At 44.1% G+C, this 21,802-nt stretch overlaps 1 protein-coding gene and 1 long non-coding RNA gene across 15 annotated transcripts in view; one reads left to right on the forward strand and one right to left on the reverse strand.

Annotated features, from left to right (window-relative positions):
- LOC133666119 (uncharacterized) overlaps positions 1 to 21,802 on the reverse strand; it is an 85,575-nt gene that overhangs the window by 31,791 nt on the left and 31,982 nt on the right. The gene's annotated exons all lie outside the window — the stretch shown is intronic.
- Positions 1,042 to 21,802, forward strand: part of LOC107997565 (nephrin-like) — a 98,389-nt gene continuing 77,628 nt past the window's right edge. For 5 of the 14 annotated variants that reach the window (XM_062075282.1, XM_062075279.1, XM_062075280.1 and 2 more), the window contains exons 1-2: positions 1,042 to 5,109; positions 20,525 to 20,657. In XM_062075282.1, the coding sequence (XP_061931266.1) occupies positions 4,980 to 5,109; positions 20,525 to 20,657 (263 nt within the window). In that variant the 5' untranslated portion in view covers positions 1,042 to 4,979. The other 9 variants (XM_062075273.1, XM_062075274.1, XM_062075272.1 and 6 more) reach the window with 9 other exon arrangements.

Below are 21,802 nucleotides of genomic sequence, written 5' to 3' on the forward strand. Positions count from 1 at the left end.
CCCCTCTTTTGGTAACGGATTAACGTCGTTAACATTACCAAGCGCCACGTAATTACGACCGCTGTACACACGCGAAAAAATGTTTGCGGCGATAAAAGATTGGCTTGTTTTCGCGACGAATTAAAAGCATCGCCGCCCGCATCGATCACCGCGCGCACACGCGCGCGCTAATTCGTCGAATCGGCAAAATTATATTATCCCTTCGAACGACTGTGTCCCCGCGGCTGTGGCTCGACGCGATTTCGATTACAGCTATTTCGATGTTTATTCGTTACTTGTTTCTTCTTTTCCTTTTTCGTTATGAACGGATTCGTAAAAGCATTGCGAAGAATAATATGATTTATAGATAGGTTTTCTTATGTGTCGCGGGGCTATCTCGATTCGGATCGAAATTACTTTCATTCGAGGAAATTGACGGGAAAAATAGGAAGAGTGACGATGATAGGTGAATGTTGCATCCCGAGGATCCGTAATCTCAACGAGTACACGTACAAAAGATGGACAAAATATAAGAGTTGTTAATTCGTGTAAAAAATTCGCCGTTCGAAAACGCCAATTAACCGTAATTCCCGCGCTCGAGAAGCCGGCGACACCTTGACGGATTTACGTGTTTAGGCGCGGTTTTTCTCGAGCCGAGGGAGAAAGAAATGGAGAAAGAAAACTTTGCCCCCACCATTAATTTCGATCAACGCGATCGATATCGGTTAATTACCCGGTCCCCGGTTAGTAAAGAGCCGTTAGTAGCATCGCGTCGTAGCCTCATTAATCTTGAGTTTGCGGCAAGCGGCGTATACCCCCGCGCTTTTTCGACCTTCTTGTCCAGAACGGTGAATGGGAAAGCACGTTTTCCCCATCTCCACGTCCCCCCTCCAATCCGGAGAGAGAGGGAGAGAGAGAGAGAGAGGTTGCGAGCTCGCACGAAGATTATCGAGCTTGCACGAAGCGGGGGTGTCGGAAAAGTGGGGTGCGTGGGTGGAGAGAGGGGTGAGTTTGGAGGGCGCAGGTTGGAAGGAGAATGGTATCCGTGCGCGAAAGCTCATTGGCAGCATCCAGTGTCATCGCGGACCTCGGGACGCACGCTTCGTTCGTTCCTCTCGCGAGGGGAGAAAACGCTTTTTTCTTTCCTTTCCCCCGCGCGTCACATCCCCTTCGATATTCGATTCTACCGGCGGGGTAGAATACGACGACGCGTGTCCCAAGGCCAATGTTTCCCAAACTCGACCACCGACGCACCGATACACCGTTGCATCGAGTACTTGACGATCGTGATCGACGGGGCTACGACCATGCATCTCCTCTTCCGGATGAAACTTTGCTATAGTTAGTTTTTCTTTTTTCCCTCCTCCCCTCCCCTTCTTTCTTTCCTTCTCTCTTTCTTTCTTTCTTTCTTTCTTTCTCCTCCCCCTTCCTCTCCTCTTTCTTTCTTTCTTCTTTCTCTCTTTTCGTTTGTTTCGAATTCGAATCCGAGCGAGCGGACGAATGGGCAAGACGAGATGAGATAAGATGAGATAAGATAACGCGCGACGATGTTGTTGACGAGACGTTGCCGGTGAAGGGGACGGGGAGAAAAGATTGAAATTCATCGATCGAGGGATCGATGGAAGTAGTGCGCGAAAACGGGAGAGGAACTCGAGAAAAGAAGAAAAACGGAGGTGTCATCGACGATAATAGTAATAATTCGAAGGAGTGACTGAGGATAAAGCGAGAGAAAGAGAGAGAGAAAGAGAGAGAGAGGAAGGGAGCATTTTCCATCCTTTTCGATGATAGAAGGAGATAGCGGCACGTGTTCGCGGCGCACTTTGGCCAGGACTTGAATACACACGCCCTGGGAGAATTTCTCGAAAGGCGATGTTGTGAAAAGTGTGCAAACAAACCGTGCGCCACGCTTGGAATATATATATATATATATATATACACACACATGCATACGCACGTACGTATATATCGTTCGTGAAAGTCGGAAGTCGAAGGATTACCATCGCTGTGACCCTCTGGTAAGCTTCATGTTTACTTCTCCTAGCCCCTTTTCCCTCCCCTCTCCTTTCGAAACGAATTTTCCGAGGCCGGTACCGCTCTATAATTTCCCGTCGGCGGTGCGCGGCGACGGTTTAGCCGGCTATAAATTTGCCCGCGGCCCCATACCTTATATTACGAATTCCATTCCCCCCGACAATACAATGCGGCTCGAGAACTCGCGTGGCAAAATGGACGAGGTAAACGGCTGACGATCGACTCGACTGTGGTTATCGCAGTTGCGGACAGGGAGGCAAAAAAACTCATCGTTTCGGTCGCGCGCATTTTATTTCCATCTCGAGTCGACGTTGCCAATGCGACGAAGTTGCCAATTCGTCGGTGGGTGGAAAGAGAAGAGCAGAGAGAGAGAAAGAGAGAGAATTATATATATATATACGAAGCGTCACAATCATCGTGCCACTTGTTCGTCGAATCGCTCGAATACCCCGCGCGCTCCTCCATCCATTGTACACCCGTGAAAATAGCGTTGCGTTCTCTGCGGATACAAACACACAAGTACCCAGCTCGCGTTTTTTATGCTTCGAACTCGTAAACGCTCGCCTCTCGTTTTTCTTCTCCCTTTCTCCCTCTCCTCCCCTTCCATTCGTCGATCCTTACATCGCCGCCACCGGGATTAAAACTAATTTCTCCCTTGTTCGCCCCGAACTAGGAGTCAAAGTCCAAGGTTCCCTTTCCCCCTTGCAAACTTTGGAAAGCGTCGGGGTATAAAAATATTAATAAAGCAAAGTTTGCCGAATATAATACGCCGTTCGCACTACGTGGCGAGAGTATCGCGGAGTATGCCGGAACGGGAGTGGAAAATTGCGAGAGGGGGAAGAAGTTTAACTTTTAAAAGGGAGAGGTAGGGGGGGAATGGCTTTACTGGTGGCAAACTTGGGGAATGGAGTGCGCTTGATGAACGAAAGTACAAGTAACTGCCTATTCCAAACTTGCGAAATATGCCGTGTTTCCGGCTCGCCTCGTGGAGAGACCTGCCCAACAAGCTCGGAAGAAAAAGCTGGGAGCGGATCGAGCGTGTACGTGCACTCGAGCGAATTGAATCCTCTCCTTTATTAATTTACAAGAATCGGCAACGTGCGTGTCGGATCCTCTGCCCTGCAATACCGGGACTCTGCCGTTTTCCCAATTATCTCCGTGGAATCGGTTTCCCAAAACACACGTTTCTAACAGGGTTTCGCATAGGGGGAGAAGGAGGGGGGACTCGTCGTTCTTTCGTCGATTCTTTCAAACGTTTCTTTCGATTTCCTTTCCCTCGGCTTTCGCGAGGAAATTTTCTCGGGAAATTGAACACACTTTTTATCGGGGAACGAAGCGAATCGGTTCCAGAAAGAATCGGTTCCTCCCCCCCTTTCGCTTCGAATTTTCCAAACGCGATCCAAGATAAACTCGTTAAACTCTCTAAAACCGATACGTTCCTTTTCCCCCCGGTTTTCCGGGAAAATTAGGTTTGTCTTAAAAATCGTTGAAAGTGCTGATCTTTCGTCGGACGATTGTCGCTTTTGAAAAACCCCTTTTTCTTCTCCCCTGATGGCCGTTTAAACAGCCACGATTGTCGGGGAAAAGATTCCCGCTCTTCATCGTTCGAATGAAAAAGAGGAGAGAGAGGAAAAAAAAAAAAGATCTACGAATCTACCGTTTTCGAAACCGAATTTCGAAATCGAATTTCGTTCGACAGGGACGACGCGAAAGAAGGAAAGAAGAAAAAAAAGAGAGAAAAAGGAGAAAGAGAATTGGCGAAGCGTTTCTACCGAGAAACTTTAAACCGGAATCGTAACACGAATCAAGTGGACAATAAAGTCTCTCTATTTCGTCGAACGTGCATTTTCAGCGGGACGGAATCCCCGGGTCACGTATTTGGTGTAGGATAGTTGTAGCTCTGGCAACTGGAGGGAAGTAACTTCGCGTGTCCTGTGTGGAACACATCGGAAAGACAACTTCCCGTATCCCGTTCGTGGCCTTTTCTCCCTCCTCTCTCTCTCTCTCTCTCTCATCCCCCGTGAGAAAGGGTGGACCGGAGTAAAAAGTACTTACAAAGTGTCGTGAAGGAACGTGTCCCGTGCAACGAGAATGGTAGGAAGGGGCCGGTTAGGAGGCCGATAATGCCGATCACGGAAATCGAATTCGACTCTCGTCCCACCGTGTTTCGCGAACAAGTGGCAACACCGTCCACCGACCCGCTTTTCGCCTCGTAAATCATAATCCCCCTCCCCGCTGTTCCGGCTATCTTTGAACGATTTACGATCTATTTGCCCTCCCCCCAATATGTTTACGCAGCTTTAAATCTCGATGAAATCGCGTCCCCGTCTCGAAGCTTACCCTCTCTCGAGCAAAAGAGAAGAGTCAAGTTCAAGCTCGTCGTATTGCATTCAATGGGAAGATATTGTAAAAATGGTTGAGAAATGATAACAAGGGGGAGGGGGAATCAGGTTTCGTTTATTGGCAATTAGCTCGGATTGGGGGTATCGTGAAGGGGGCCGAGTGGACAATCCTCGAAAGGATGTCGTCCATTCCGTATTGACGGAACAAATACGAAAATGGTCAGCGTTGAGTCGGATAATGATCGGGAAGGAAGTCGTCTAACAAAGACGGATCTTCGACCGAGTCTTCGAAGCTAGCCGACCGAACGTAATTCAATTCCTCTCTGTCTCTCTCTCGTCTTACCTTCCTCCCCTCCTCCTTACCTTCCAACGATGACAAATTTCGCGACAGACGCTTAAGTTTTAATCGATCCGTTATTGGTCGGCAAGGATCCGCCCACTTCGTAAAAAGCGCGAAAACTCGCGTGGAAGGGATAGGATCCAGTTGTAATAACGTGTGTTCGCGATAATGCGTTTTGTTGGTGGACAAAGGAGGGGGGAAAAAGTTTGGAACGGAGTGGAAGACGTTGTTGAGCGTTGAGTTAGGATGGTTCGAGGGTGAAATTGAATCAAGAGACGTTCATCAGTATGCTGTGGATATTGATCGCTGTGACGTGCATCGAGCTATCGACCATTGCCAACGCACAGTCGAGAAAAACTAGCGCCACGTCGTCCATGCGAGAGGATGCGAACAACAACACCGAGCCGGATCATCCGAGTGAGTACACATTACACGTGTTATAATCGTAGAGAACCCCCTATTCAGATATCATCCCTCGAAATTTTTCTTTTAATTAATGATCGAAAAACGAGAATATTTTCCATCTCGGAAGAAACAATATTCGAAAGGAAACTTTCGTATCGAGCGAGAAGTGCGACGAGAATTAATTTCGTTCGATGGATATGGATCTCGTTTCGCGAATTCGAATCTCTACAGAATTCGTGGAATCCGTTTGTAGAATTTTTGGCTATGCGCGCGCAAATAACGGCGTATCAAAGGTGGAACAGCGTATCCTTTTATATTAAAATATCGATCTTGGGGGGAGGGGAAAAATTCTTTCCTGTTTTTTTTTTCTTTCGGATAGCAGAAAAAGGTCGATTCACGCGCAGAGATAGAGAAAGAGAGAGAGATAAAGAGTTCGAGAACGGGGGGATTTAACGGATTAATCGTGGAGCGTGCACACTTTATAAGTCCTGGATGAAACCGAACTAATTAGATATGTATACGGTTGGAGCGTCGCCGTGGGACGTATAATTAATGCGATGCACCGGCTAAATGAGAAATTAATTACGATATGGAAATCGGAAGGTTTAGTCGCCAAGGGAGAGATTCGCCCTCCCCCGGTTGGACGACGATTCGTTTCTTCGAATCAGCTTCCTGGCAGAGCACGTGTGCGCGCCTCGTCCACTTAACCCCGTGTCGAAAAGCGTCGAGACTCCCCTTTTTCTTCCTCCTTTCGAGAAATTTTCGACTCGAAAATTTTCCACCGCCCTGTTTCATTATTTAGCGAAAGAGGTTTTCCTCCAAGGCGAAACCTGACTCGGGCGGAGTTAAATATTAGAGTTAAGAGTTAAACCCTGTTGTTGAACCGGGGCCAACGAAACTGTACACTGTTCGGTCCTCGAACTTCTTGCTCTCGAGATCGATTCTCGAGAGAAAATTTTCAAGATTTCGGATAAAAATATCGGCTCGATTTTTAACCGCCATCGACGCTTCGGCTGGGGAAGAAAGAAAGAATGAAAGAAGGGGGAAAATTTTTCCGATAATTAAATTGAATATTCTTGAAGGCTGGTCAAGATAAAGTTCTCGGTTGTCCGTAATCTCGTTGATTAACGAAGATTCATCAAAGGGGGTGTTGGCCGATTTTATAAAGGAAAGTTTAAGCCAATTGAGGGAAGTACCTCCGAATATTAACGAAGAAACGTTTCCTTTTTCCCTCCCCCTTCGAGCCTCGCGACAATTCTCCTTGTTTAAACCCGAGGAAAAAGAAAGAAAGAAAGAGAGAAATAGTAAATAGAGCGGATGCTTTCTGGTCACCAATCCTCTTTCACCAACGAGTTTACCAACGGTATTCTCCTTCAACTTCGAAAAAGAATTCGAGTGAGACGCTAGACAAGAAATAGAGCGACCTCAGCAAGAGATCGACGCAAATTTTCAAACTTATCGAGATATCGGGGTAAAAACGGTTCCCTTTCCTCCCCCCTCCCTCTTCTTAATTCTCCTAAAACGAATAAAAAAAATAGGGGTAAAGCGAACCGGTTAAAAAAGTCTTACGTTTTCTCGCTTGAAACGCTTAGGAAGGGAGCTGTAAAGAGAAAGAAAGGAATCCATGGTAAATACACTTTACCCTCCACTCTCTTCCCTCCCCCCTTATCTGTTTAAAGGGTGGAAAAGGGCGCTGGTCGAGAGGGGGAGGGAAAAAAAAGAAAGAGGCGAAATATCGCGTAAAAATTACCATCCCTAAGGGGATGCCGAAATGGAGAGAGTTTAGATAAAAATTTCCTACGTTTGTCACGGTCCTTCCTAATTAAAGCTTCTGAGATTAATGTCCGGTAATTTTCCACCGGCCCCGGGGCAATCGATATTTTTTCCCCCCGAACGTTCAACAAGGAGGAGGAGAAAGAGAGGAGGAAGCGAAGGAACGAGCCCTTCCACCTTCGAAGAGTTTCGTCGTTGAAAGGAACATCGTTGAAATCGGTGTATTTATTAATCGAGATGATGATACGTAATACGAATAATATTCATCCCCAAGAGGGGAGGAAAAGTCCGTGCGATAGTTGGACCGGTGGTTGAACGTTAAACACATTTCGATGAAGTTGTTCGCATCGGGCGGAGACCGCATTTCTGGATATAAGCTGCTTTCACGGACCCCTCTTCTTGTTGGCAGAGCGGTAACGGAGCACGACCTAACCACCTGGTTGCTCGAAACAACGATCAAGCCGCTCTAACGAGCGAGTATACTCAACTAAGCTTGTTAACCGAACCGTAGCATACGTACGCAAGAAAACGTACGTCGAATTGAAACGAAAACGCGTGTGTTTTTAATGCTCCCATATGCTTCATCTGTCGCCATTTCGAGCTGCTCCTTGTTACTTTATGTCTGACGCGGTTCCAGGAAAAGATAAACCGTGCGAAATTGTGGAAGGGATTCGTGGATATTGGAGGGAGGGGAAAGAAGCGTTTCTCAAAAAAGATTTTACAAGCTGGAAACTATGTATATAGGGAGTTGTTTAGGGAAAAAGAAGAATTGAGAATTGCTCGTCTAGAAGGAAGAGATAGAAAAATAGAATAAATAAATTCTCACGTTAATAACACCTCGTGGCGTTAAAACTTTTGCTCTAAAGTAAAGTTTTCTTCTTCTTCCTCCTCCTCCTCTTCTCGATAATTTTAAAGCAAAGCGTAACGGGAGCCTTTATCTCCCGTAAATAATCGAACGAATTAGACAATCTTTTCTAATTCCAACGCGTCTTCCCAAAGCGGAAGGATCGGTTTTACCTCGGGGACGTTTTAATTTCCCTCTTCCTCTCCCTCCCGCCTCCCTCCTCCTCCGGTTTTAATTACCGCCGCACAAGCCACGAAGCAAAAGCAGGCGAGCCGATAAAGGAGAGCTCGTCCCCCAAGAGCCGATATTTCGATACAGGCATGCTAAGCTCCTCTGCGACACGAACCCCAAAACGAACGTGAAATAATAATTACCTAATTACGTACAACTCACAGGGGTGTATTAAGAGGATTCCGCGTTCTCGCACACAGTGGATGCGATCCCCAATGAAATTTATACGCCATCCACCCATCCACGGTGTCGAATCGATGCGATAAGAACTTGCGGATCTCCGTTTCGCACCGACAACTATCTCTCTCTCTCGAACGAATCGAAACGAAACGAACGAACGAACGAAAGGACGAAAGGACGACAAACAAAAACACGCGCAAAAAAGGATGACGCGTGCGTTCGAACGTAATCGTCGTACCGCGTCGTAAAACGACACCGTCTCCTCTTATAAGTAAAAAACCACTCAACAACAAACACTTAAGAGTTGGAATGGATGGAACACTGTTGTTGACCTGGATTCAACGGAAAATTTGTAGGTGGATAATAATTCGACGAGAGATCGGATCGAAAGGACGATTTAAAACTTCTTTATTCTCTCTTTCGTTTTTTAAATTAGCACGACGGAATAAGCGTTAACAGAGGCAACAGAGATTCTCAGCGTTTTATTCGAACCAGTAGATGCAATTTCTATCGCCTCTAACGCGAAAGAACGGGAAAATATAAACACTCGAAACAACTCGTTTCTGCTATATATCGATTTCGCTCGCAACCGTCGCCACTCCCCTCCCCGAGTGGAGCGCGCATCGCCATTATTTTAATAATGTTTCGTTAAAGGGGACAAAGGGAGAGAGAGAGAATATTAAAACGTACGCATTTTTCCAATTTAACCTTGTAACCCGCCCCTTCCTTCTCCCTCTATCTCTCTCGTTAATATCCTTCCTCCCCCCACCTCCTCGGGTAATTGCCCGTTTCATTTCGAACGATAACGTTTCAAAATTGCAACGGGGAAGAAGGAAACTTAATCGCGACTTTTTTATTACCTGCATCCGAACAAAATTTCCCAATATTCGATCCATTAATCTGACCAAACACGATCTCCCTTTCTCGAACGGACGCCTTCGATCCCGAGTGGGGGATCGCGCTGTACACCGCGGATATTGTGCACCACGCGCCTGCGGTCGACGTCACAAAATCCGGTGGTCAATGAAACGCCGTTATTAAATAACGGCTTGTAACCGTAATCACGCGCTAATATCGCGCGCGCATTTCCGCGAAATAAATTCGAATATATCGGCCCCCTCAACTATTACCTATACCTTTCGCGCTATTTCTTCTTCCTTTTCGCATTTGTTAAACGGATCGATCATCGAAACATCGTTCCCTCGCTTCGCGAATCTTCTCTGTTCTCCCCCTCCACAATCGGAAATATAGAATATGTATCGCGAGTGGAGCGCAAGGATCGAAAATGCGAATCGAAGGGAGAGAGAGAGAGAGAGACAGAGTAATGACGTAGCGAGCGATTGATCAAAGGAAGGCAAACTAACTGGTAATTAATCGAGTTGCACTCTCGAGGGGAGGCAAATATTTCGGAGGATTGGTTTTCCGCCATCATAGTTTAACCTCTCTCTCTCCTCGTCGTCGTGTATTCCTCGAATTTTCGAAATCGCGTTATGGAGGAAGGGGTGGGGGTCTCTCATTCGTGTACGTTAACGATTTATATATATATATATATATATATATATATATCGAAACTTGTATCTGTATCGATAAAAAAGCTTTTTTATCCATCCAGCCACTTTTGATCCAGGCGGTAGCATCGTAATTTCTCTCGTTAACGTTGGATTATCCTGCAGGACGAACAGATGGAAACAAGTCCGGTGCTGCACGCCACCAACTTTCCATAAACGCATCACGATGAAAATATCCCCCCTCCCTTCCCGCACGTATTCCCATTCAAGGGGGGAGAGGGGAGGGGCAGAGGTTTTAGCCCGTCTAAAAGTGAAACTCGTTAACGATATACATCGAAGAAAACTTTGTTTTCCTTCTACCTCAAATTCTATATCGAATAACGGTGTAATTTACATTGAAAACGGTGTATGAATATATAATTTTGTCCACATAATATTATCGTTCAAATATTGGGAAAGATATATAAAATGTGCCGCTTTAAAATTTCAACAGCCCTCCTATTACAGCCAATACGCGCGAATTGATCGATTTGAAGTTGATTCATATATTATATCGTCCACCGATCGATTCGATAATCGGTTCCGTCTCGTTCGATATATTTCTCGCGTATTCGAACAATTTTTCAAAAGAAGGTGCAGCTACTTTTTCCCCTATTCTTCGGTTTCAACTTTTTTTTTTATATATATAAAATTTTTTATATATAATAAATTTCTCAAAAATCGCTCAGTAGAAGCTCAGTCGAAATCCGAAATCCTCTTTCGTTTCGTTTCATTTCTTCGAAAAATTCTCGAAGGCTCTGCCATTCGACGAAAGAAATGAATGCCCCGATAAGAGGAATATATGGTCTAATGACATCTACGTTACGTTCGCAGATTGGATAATTTTTAACCGTGTCAAAGCTATATTTTATACTCCTGTTTTGCTCTGAACATGTATATACAGCTGTAATGTGCTTCTATAATGTGTTATCAATTATTATCACACTCGGTGATCTTTCTTACTTGTTTGCTCGTGTTAATATATTATATTAAAATTGTAGATAAATAATGGGATTATTATCGCTTAAAAAAATCATCATGGAACAATAATGATAAAAAGTTCTTATCTCTTAAAATTTTACCGCAGAATAAATATTCCATGTCTGTTTGAAACTCTTGAAATGAGATTCAAGCCACTTTCAAAAAAAAAAATTTTTTAATAATTCCATTAACCAGCTAATTTCCTTTTCACAAACTCTTTGCGATTTTAAATATATTTGTTACAAATTGCTTCAAAATGAAAAGATAACTTCAGAAATGTAAATATTTCTATTTTTCTTTCCTCGTTTCTTTCTTTCTCTTTCTCCTCCTCCGCCTCCTCCTCTTCCTCCCACGATGATTCAAAAATAATATAACGTCTCCGTAACGTTTATTCGCGATAAAGTAAAAATCAATTCTTCCAAACGATTCGAATTTTTCATTATTCGAATTTCGAGAGACGTCGAGAAATTTCGAAGAAATCACAGAAGATTTGAGCGGAAGAAAAGCGGTTGTTGAGAAAGATTGTTGGAACAAGACTCTTACAAAACGGTCCAGCTTGATAACCTTATAAGAGGAAGGAGGGAGAGGGAGGAGAGCGTAGGTTGACCGATGAAAATACCCTCGAGGCGGTTCAAGTTTTAATTAATCAAGAACACGCGGCCTCGTCGGATATTTTTATTATAAAATGGATTCTTCCTCTCTCATTCTCCGCCAATTATCGATTCGAATTTACTTTCTCTTTTCTTTCTTTTCAACGAAACTACACACTTCCTGTCCCGTTTGGGGCAAGAAAAATTCACTCGAATCAGAATCTCGCCTACAAGTATTTCCCTCCTTGAATTTGGGATCAATAATAAGGAGAAAGTGAGCGGTTATATAGCTAGAGAGTGAGAATTTACATCGCGTTGCAGAAACCTTAGGCCGCGATATAAGGGCCATTATCGACGCCACGAATAACTTTGGAACGGGGCAACTTCTTAATGGCTCGTTCGAAACACGCATCCTCCTTTCCTTTGAACGCCTCCTCTCCTCCTCGAAACGAGCTTGATCGATAATCGATCTCAATTACGATCAAGCGGTATGACGCTAGGAGAAATCGAATTGAAGCGACTCGCTCCAATATATATATATATATATATATATGTATGTTCCTTGGTTAACGACGTCGATGTCGAATCCAATAATCCGTGGTCAATTAGCACGATAACCGATTTCCAACTTTCCTTCGTACTACCTACGAACGCATCGCGAGGGACATCGCTCGAGAATTGCAAAATTTCGCCATTTCGTTCGGTCCACGATCCTCGAAACGTCTCTTCTGTGTTCCCGACCCGCCGGTAAAATCGTCTAATCGGTGCTAGCATGCACGACGAACGGATGCCACTCGCGATAACGTGGATTCGACTCACCAACTCTGCACTGCCTGACTTCACCGGATATCTTGCCTCGATTAGAACCAACATCTCCTCTCTATCTTCATAAGGAAGATAGAAATTGGTGGTTTGGAAAAATGACTCAAATTATTTTTCGAGATATATAAAATGTTCACAAGTTTGCGAACGATTTGTTGTCACATTGAAAAGAACGCAGGCTTCGCATCTTAGAGAAACTGAATTTACATCGAATTTCGTCTTTAACTTGGTTTTAATCAACTAATCCTTTGGCTATTATGTAAACACAAAACGGCAAATACAAATATTACGTTATCGTTATATAATTATTATATTGCGTCGTGTAATGTAGAAATATTAAATTTTAATTAAACACGTTCGTGGAAAAGTTATAAATACATACTGTGAAAATTATTGTGCTCGCTCGCAATGTTTACATTTTTGTCCTCTACGGCTTCTACGGCGAGAAAGGTTAATTCTTTCTATTTGGCCTTGCAGCGAATTGACGTTCGAACGATACACAATTTCTTTCAGTGTTTCTCGCAGATGTAGAATCTAGAAGTGGTAAGATCCGTTTTTACGAAAATGTTCACCCAACTACTCTCTAAACTAGTCTCGCGTATACATATTGAGTACATACACGATGTACATTTAAGCGTGTATCGGATGTCACTGGACGCTATTTCGATTCCTCTTTGTCCGTTTCCCTTTTTTTGATCCGCAACAATGAGCTTAAAGCAATAGAAAGGCACGATCTATACAACAATTTATATCTATTTTTTCTATTATTAAATGCATTTACGTCTTACTTTTGATCGATACTTTATTGTACGACTTTTTTTTACAAAACATCTGTCTATTCGTACAATATACTCGCTATAGTTCGATCCGGGAACATTTTCTCTATTATTTCTCTATCTCGTCTCTTGCAATTTTTGGATGAAAAATAATTTTCGAGCGAGAGGCGATCAGCGAAAAACACGATGCAACATCGATCCAATTACCGATTAAACGTAATCGATCCGGGAATGAATAATTATCGTTTCGTTGTCATCGTCATGTTCAATCGAAATAAACGTGGCCAACGATTCGCTCGAACGCGCGTGAACGCGTTGAAAAAGAAAGCGGTTGCGTCGAAAACGATTGTTGTTATTGCCCCTCGTACACCAAATTTTCATTCGGTGTAATCGGAGTTGGCGGCTGGTGCGCGCGGGTACGTAACGGGCGTGCAATAACCCTTATCAACGAGCCGTGCCATTGTAACCGTATGAATTATTATAACGGTATTCCGATAACCCAACGTTTCCAACGTTCCAACAACCGTTATTCCGATAATTATTTACCGTGACAAATAAGAGGTGGAGTGATAAAAGGGGGGAAAGGGGGAAAAATTTGCTTGCTAAAATCGCGAATCTAACCTTTGAGGGTGTGAAATTGGATTAGAAGATACGTGGACGCGGAGATAACGTGGCGGATGTCGGCCGCGAGTGCCGCCGCTGCTAGTGAAACAGGGCCGTGACAGGTCAGACGCTGTAAATCGCGGTAAGAGGTTTTCTAGGGGGAAAGTCACGGTACGAGAATTCCACTCCGATATGATTTTAAAAACCAGCCACGGCAAGGCGTCTCTCCCTCTTGAGAAAGAACAAAAAACGGGAGGAGGGGTTGTGGACGGATAGTGGAAAGCGAGCCGGAGGACACGGAAATGGAAAGGGAAGGGAGAAGCAAGACGGATGAAAGAGCGCTTTCGATTTCAAACTGAATAATGCACCCTGAGATCTTTGCCGTTTTCTTTTACGGATACAATTTCTTTCACCGGTTGGAAACGGCGGTCTTGTTCGGGAAAAGTCTCCGTCCCTACGTCAATTATATCGATTCCTTTTCCGTTTGTTCTTTATAACCAATCTCGGAAATGTTCTTTTTCTCTCCCTCTTTCTTTCTCCTTGGCCACCACCGAGGCCACGGGCCAAAGGAAGGAAAAAAAAGTGGAACGAACCGACGGGGAATGGGAGAAGAAGAAGAAGAAAAAGAGGAAGAAGAAAAAGAGGAAGAAGAAAAAAACAGAGCGGAGAGAAACAGACGACGGAGCAAAAGCAAAGACAAACTCGTCGATTTTCTTTGCGGATTGAAGAATCCGAAACGAGATTCGAGATTCGACCGACGATTTCCATTCCCCCACCTGACCCATTTCCATTAAACGTTATCGCTACGTTCGTTTCTCTCTCTCTCTCAGATGTTGGTTCTCGATCTCGACGCTCGAATCTCGTCGGAGTCTTGACAGGAGAGGTAAAGGTTGCGGCGGCCGTGAAACGATATAAGGTCGAGGGACTCGATAAACTCTTGTAATTTCATAGGATGGGGGAAACCGCGAAACCGTAAGTGGCCCTCCTTCCATTCTTTATCCCCGTAAATCGGCCGGTTAGTAAACACGGTGAGCTGGGCGGGAACGTAGGAGCGTAGGCAAGCACGTCTGGCAGCCGGCCAACATCTCGTTTGTCGATGGATTTGACGGGAAACATTTCTCATCCACCTCTGTCGTACAAGCGTGTATATCTTTTCCTATTTTCCCATTTTTTTTTCTTTTTCTTTTTTTATTTTTTTTTTATCCACGGACAAATCAAGATTAAACGCGAAATACGGATGGATTTATCGATCCGGTCGCAATTACTTCATCCTTGGTCGAACACGGCCCGTTCATAAATCAAGCGCGATTAATATGGAAAAAAGGGCGAGGGAAAAAATCGAGGTCCGTGCTTGCGAGGGGATCCCTATATTCCTTTGACCGTGAACAATGTTATAAAATTAAGGTTTGGTGAGTGTACACGCGAAGCGTATGTTTACGGACTCGTGTCGTAAACTCGTGTGTAAACACCGCGGTGCTGTGTGTACGCTTTTGCCGGGACGCACTTTGCGCGGATTTCGATCGAAATCAACGTTTCCCCCAGCGTGACGCGTTACGTTCAAATTGAAGTCGCGTAACGTGGTTAAAAGGTCAGCACGTGATACGGCCGAGCGTGTGTAACGAGTGTTTGCGAATTACTCGATCGTTCTCTTCTCTCTGCATCTGTTGCTTCCTCGCCACGAGTTATCGTCGATCCGTCATCATTGTCCCCTCTATAATATAATGTCCTCGTCTGCACTTTAACACACGTTTTCCAAGGCATCGAAGAGACGCTTTCAAAATTACGCTTCTGGGAGAATGGACGATTCGAATTTCGTACGTGCATACTCGTACGTGTCGCGTGTGCAAATGTAAATCCTCTCGCCTCGCGCCTCCCCCCTCCCATCCGGCTCAAGTTTCCTCAAGGTTAATCTTTCGAGTCTTGCCTCGAAACGAAGCTAACCTAACCTAATAAGGCGAGGTAAAAGTCGGTGTCGAGCCTGTTGCTCGACTTGATATTGCTTTAATTATCGGGACGTTCCATTGAAACGTGACGCAAATATCTTGACTTCGTGAACTGTCTAAAGTTTAATACTCGACCTTCCCTTTTAATACAATCTTCTTTAAGAAAATATATTCGTGTATATTCGTGTATATGCTCGAAGAACGAAAATAAAAAGAAATAAAAATTCAAAGCGATTTTTCTTTATTTATCGAACGTTACCGATTCTAAAATGTCGTTTTCCTTTTCTCTCTCTCTCTCTCTCTCATTCTGCATCGTATTCGTTTCGAGAATATTTCTTGCCTTTCCGTTTAACCGCAATTCCAACAAGCTTTTTCCGTTTACCTTTCGAAACAGGTTTTGAACACTCGTAAATGGGAAAACGTGTTTCAACGCGCTAAGCAAAATTCATACGCGCAATTCATAGGTAACGCTTGAAAAAATACGAAAAGAATCGCGGTAAGCAACTTTTCAACGGTTTGGGAGTCGATTTCCCGCGAACAAATTACCACCATTTTCCCACCATGTATTTCTCCCACGAAAATTATGCAAAGAGGCTGATTCTCCTCCTCGAAGATGCCTCGATACCAAACTTCCTTCCTTCCTTACTTCCTTCCTTCCTTCCTTCCTCTTTCGACTTCATCAAAAGCGAAAAATCTATCCATTTATAACTTTTCAACTTTTCCTGGTATCGATGTTTTAATTTCCTCCTCGTTCGCCAATGTTGATTCACTCGCCACTCGCCGTTCTTCATTCTCGTCCGTTCTCTCCAATCTCTCGAGTCACGTCCAATTACTTTCCCATCGTCGCTTGCCAACCCTTCCCCCAAAGTCGAACTCTCCCTCGTCAGAAGGAAGACCCGTTGAATTCGAACGGGTATCGGTGGCCGTCCGAGGTATATATAGGTGGCGCTGCACTCTTTGTCGGCCGATACAACAGGGCCCTCCTCCTTCCATCTATCCGTTAGATTTCCAGCCATCTTTCAAAACTTTCGCCCTCTCTCCCCACCCGCTCCATTTTTCCTTTCCCGCGGAATAAAGGCTGCCAGCGTAATGTATGCGAGCCAGCTGCGCCGAAACCTTTACGACCCGTTTTTCGCAGCCGCCCTCCTCCCGCCATTCCATCTCGGCGACCGGACATAAAGAGGCAGGGAAGATATTCTGCTTGGCCTATTCTTTTTGCCAGCCCTCCTCGGCGGGAGGAAGGTATCCCCCGTTATAAATACGGAATTTCTCTTTCTTTTTACCCCTCCAAAGGTAAGAGAACGATTCTTCGTTTATATACCTTTATCCTTTGCCAGCCAGAATTATTTCCAGACGAAAAGGAAGTCGTGTCGTTGCTCGGCCAACAACTTTTCCCAACCAAAGAGTTGAAAGAAAATTTCGAAACTTGGACGCAAGAGAGAGAGAGAAAGAGAGAGAGGGGCTATCCATCTCCTCCATTTCCTCTTTTCGAATTCGAACTCGTGATTATTAAATATCGACGATATGTCTTTTTACACGATCGTAAATACAGCGGTAATAATGTACCGTTTACGTGTACCGTGCAATGATCGATGAAACGCGCAACGATAGCCGTTTCTGTCGTCGTCGATTACTAGAAAGGGATCGTATTTGCAAGGTTCACAGTCGCTCTACGAGTGATGGTACACGCAAACGTGAAGTTATCGCCACGCGGTGTATTTGGACTACGTAGTGGCACTGCTTTTGAGACTTGCGACGGCGAGAGAAGCATCCCGTATCAACGCGTATATACACATTTCGAGAGAGCGAAATAAATCCCGTTCAATCTCGATGGAATAATTTTGAGGGGCCCTACTATTCTCAAATTTATTCCCTTCCTTGAGAGAATGCAAATAAAAAGTCTCTAATAGCATAACGTGAATAATCGAACTTCTTACCTGGACAGTATTCTTATGTTGAACAAAAAAGTAAAATATGCCGAAAATGTTCCTTTCGATCTTTGCTATCACGCACACGAAAAACACAAACCGCACAGAAACGAATTTTTCTTGCAAATAAACCACGAAGCGCCAACACTCAATACGTATAATAACAGCAAGACGGTTTAGAGTGAAGTTGGCCGCATAAAAAGTGTCGACTAGCGACACTCGTGTGAAAAAGCGAAATTACTTTTCGAACAAGCTAACGTATAGACCAGATGGACGAAATTAGTCGAGTGAAACAACAAAGCAAGCAAGAAGATCTAGGGTGTGACAAAAATTTGTCGTATACGGGACAGATTGGAGTGGTGAAAGGATGGGTGAATGGGGGCGGGGAGGTAGGTTAGCTTGGAAAATTCTGGTCCGAGTTTAGCGTCGCGGTAATTATACTCATCAACAGAAGTGTCACAAGCAGACTCGGTTTATTATATGACCGCTTCACGGTGCCGCGCAACGTCATTGTTTTCCAAAGAATTTAAATTAAATTCCCCTGTGGGGGAGACGCGGGGAAAAGTCTCCGCGCGCAATATATCCTGCGTGTGGAATACAATGCAAGCCTAATAGTTTTCGATCTACATTATAATTAGATCTCGTTATACCGACCTGTAATGAAGCGCGCGATGAGTGGGCAAATTAATCCAACCCCTTTATTATACCCATTTTGAATCGATCAATCCTTTCGACACGCGCCATCGAAACGTGATGTACGTTAAGGATATACACAGGCAATCGTGAAATGAACGAGCATTTCGTATAAAATACGCTAAAACGGTGATTACTCGAGCTAATTGGGAAACAAATCTGTTTTGCAACGAGGAAGAATCGAACCTTAACTCGTAAAAATCAATCGCAATTTTCAAAAATATGCATGGAACGTGATGAAAAAGGTACGTATATGTATTTGATCAAAATTCGAACGATCGATTCTCCTACTTTTGAAAATTTGACAAATTGACGAACGAAAACAGGCCAATTCGACGGCCAATTTTCCCAATTTTTCAAATGTAAATTTCGACCGTGTATAAATTGGGCGGAGAGGCGGGGGGGGGAAGAGGTAGCGCGGGCGATACTTCTTCTACAATTCTAGTGGGCAAAACGAATTTCCGCATTACCGCGTAACAGTCTGAGGAAGCACGTACTTGCATAAAGTCGTTGTAACGCGGACGTAAATGCAATACGTGTTTCCGCGCCAAAATGCACAGAGACTCGAAACGTCGTCCTCGGCGACGACCGAGCACGACATCGACTTAAACGAATTTCACCGACAAACTCCGCGACGATGTTGTCATTTTCCCCGGGAAAACTCATTTTACGGGGACGCCAGAGAATACTCTCCCGGAATCCGTATCATCTTGAAAGATTCCAACGAATGCCTCTCGTTTCTCTTTCATTCCGCATTTCCTCTTTCAATAATATCATGCAAATAAATAAATAAATATATATATATATATATATATATATATATATATATATATATATATAGGAAATATCGAGTAATGATGAAAAATCGATAAATAATTAATTCCGAACGAAAATATTCCTTCCCACGAATTTCGATCAAACAAATAATACAAGCTCAACTATTTTCGTCCTATTTTCTTATTCGCGTTGATTTCAAGACAAGTTTATCGCGTATCGCGAATCGCTTGCGTCAATAAATAAATAAATAAATAAATAAACAAATAAATAAATAACAGAGAAACGAGATAACGAGGTATTTCTCGCGGAACGAGATTTACCGACTCGTATCGTAAATATTTGCGAGTCATCGACGTTAATTCAACGACGACGACGACGACGACGAGGACGACGACGACGACGAGTCGTTAAGCGATCGATGCTCGGCTAATTACCGAGCGGGAGAGGGAGAGAGAAAGAGCGAAAGACAGACAAATTTGAGAACTTCTCTCTCGAAAACTTTGAAAAAGAAAGAAAAAAAAGAAAGAAGCGGAATGCAGAAGGATTATTCATACGAACGTTGACGCGAGGACCAAGTTGCGCGATAAAAATCTGCATTATTGGTGGAAGTAGTGGTCGGTAGTGGCGGCGGAGAAGGAGGGGAACGCCGAGTGTCGTGAACCATGCTCGAGTGCCCACTTCGCGTCCGACCACCGACAACCGCCGATTCGCTTTACAATGTTTACAACCGCGGATTATTATTACCATTGCGCGTTCTTTTCGACCTTCTGTCTCCGTGTGTCCTATCTGTGTGTTTACATCTATTATTGTACGACTCGGCGTATAGAACGACGAATGTCCACTTTTTTAAAGAAAATACTCAACGACCAGAGAGAGAAAGAAAAAGAGAGTTATTATAGTATGTGACGTTCTGCGTCTCCATTCGTTCCACTCGCGAAACGGTCATTATTATTTTCGAAAGGAAGAAGAAGAAAAAGAGAAAAAGAATTCTTTCGATTCGTAAAGTGGATGTTTCACTCGAAACATATATTATATAGATTTGAAAAATAATTTATTTTACCGGGCAATTTTTCACCGTCGGCTTAACGCGAGAGGGGATTTAACGAGGGCGGCTAGTGGACGACGTGCTAACTCTGGCCTGAGTGTTAAAGTATATTTCGTGTCGCCGCCTCGAGAATATAAGATTGAATACGTGAAAATCGATGAATTATTTCCGCCCTATTAACGGGACCCTCCGATACTCCACCGTTTCAGGGCGATAGATCTTGGCCAATTTCTCCTTTTTCGGGGAGAAATATCCATAACCTCCAGGCTCGTCGTAATTCTTAATTTCGAAGGTGCTCCACCAGGCTCGCCCGGCCCCGCCTCTCGATAAAAGGTTTTTAAACGAGACGTCGATACGTTCATTTTATTTCTCGACTGGAAAAAAAAAAAGAAAAGAAAAAAAAACAGCGAAATTCATTTACGAGTTTAACTGGACAAAATTGCTGGAAACTTCACTCGCGGTTCATTCCAACTTTTTTTCGAATTTTCCTTCTCTTCTCTTTTTCCCCCTCTCCCTCTCCTATTTTTCTTTAATTCGACTCCACCCTCTTTCTCGTATTTCCTTTCTTTTTCTTTTTCGAAAAGTCGCATAATCGTCACGTCATAATTCTTCCGCTCGATAGCGGGACGAAAAGAAAAAAAGAAAAAAAGAAGAAAAAAGAATTTTTCAATGCCCCCGTCCACGTGTGTTACAGTACCCATGGAGTCGATACAGGGAGTGGCAGGACAGAGGGCAACTTTGCCCTGCAATATACAACCCCGTGAACCGAACGATGCCGTCTCCATGGTGCTCTGGTTCAAAGAGGACAGCGGCGAACCTCTCTACAGGTAAGCCATCATCGTTATTTACGATGGATATTATTCAAAATCCTTGCCCTCCCCTCCTCTCGATATTTCCATCGACACGATCCTCCTCTGTCGTAATTTCTTTTTCGTAAAAAGAGAGAGTGGGAGAGAGAGAGAGAAAGAAAAAATATATACACATATATATATACATATACACCGTTCGAAATCACATACGTGGTCGATATTCGGATTATCTATTTTCTTCACGTTCTCCCGAATCGTTCTGTAAGAGATGTTATTCTCTTTACGAGAATACGCCAAAGGAGAAGGAGACGTAGGGATTTTCCGCAATTTTCACGACCGTGTGTAGATTCACGTGGAATTCGCGAATAGTTGGCCACGCGCAATGCCAACAAGGCGAGGGGGAGGGAGGGAGGCGGTGAAATGGGATTTCGTTAAGCCGCGAATCGCCTTTGCGTTTCTATCCTCGCGCGAGCCCAGGTTCGAGTCGACAACCGATTTCATCCTCGTAAAATATCGCCGCCTTTATGGAGACAGTCCCCGTGAAAAGAGGATCAACCAAGGCCAATGCCCGAAGTACTGGAATATATATTTTTTTTTTTTTTTTTTTGGTAAAACGTGCCAACGTTTCACCACGATTGCGCATTTCTTCAACTCCCCTTCCATTCTCCATTTAAAGTCTTCCCCTTTCCTTTTTTCCTCTTTCGTTCGGAATCGTTTCTCCGCGGGAATCGAAATCTTGTAAATCGATCACGAAAATTCCAACCAACGTGAATAATTTCGAGCTAACGAGCTGGACATTGAACAATCGGAATCTCGGAGGACTCTTGAGTGGAAGGCGTGAATTTTTGAAAAACAGCAACACTACACAGTAATACTCGCTTCCATGACTTGGCATTATCGCGTCTCGTAAAAAAAGTCTTATTTCGTTCCAAGAGAAATACATAAAAAGCCGGAGAGGAGAACTCTGCTTTTTATTCTCTCCGTTGAACCATTCCGTCGGTACTTGCTACTCACACTGCTGCTCGTGCGCGCGATAAAAACTTTCGAAATGTCCTGCTCCTCCTTCCCCTCCTCCTCGTCCTCGCGGAGCCGCCACTGATATTCGACACGCAGCGGAGGGCAGAATTCGATATTAATATTTAATCTTTGTCGCAGCACGGGTG

Source organism: Apis cerana, linkage group LG5, assembly GCF_029169275.1.
Source record: "Apis cerana isolate GH-2021 linkage group LG5, AcerK_1.0, whole genome shotgun sequence".
NCBI classification, from domain to species: Eukaryota; Metazoa; Arthropoda; class Insecta; order Hymenoptera; family Apidae; genus Apis; species Apis cerana.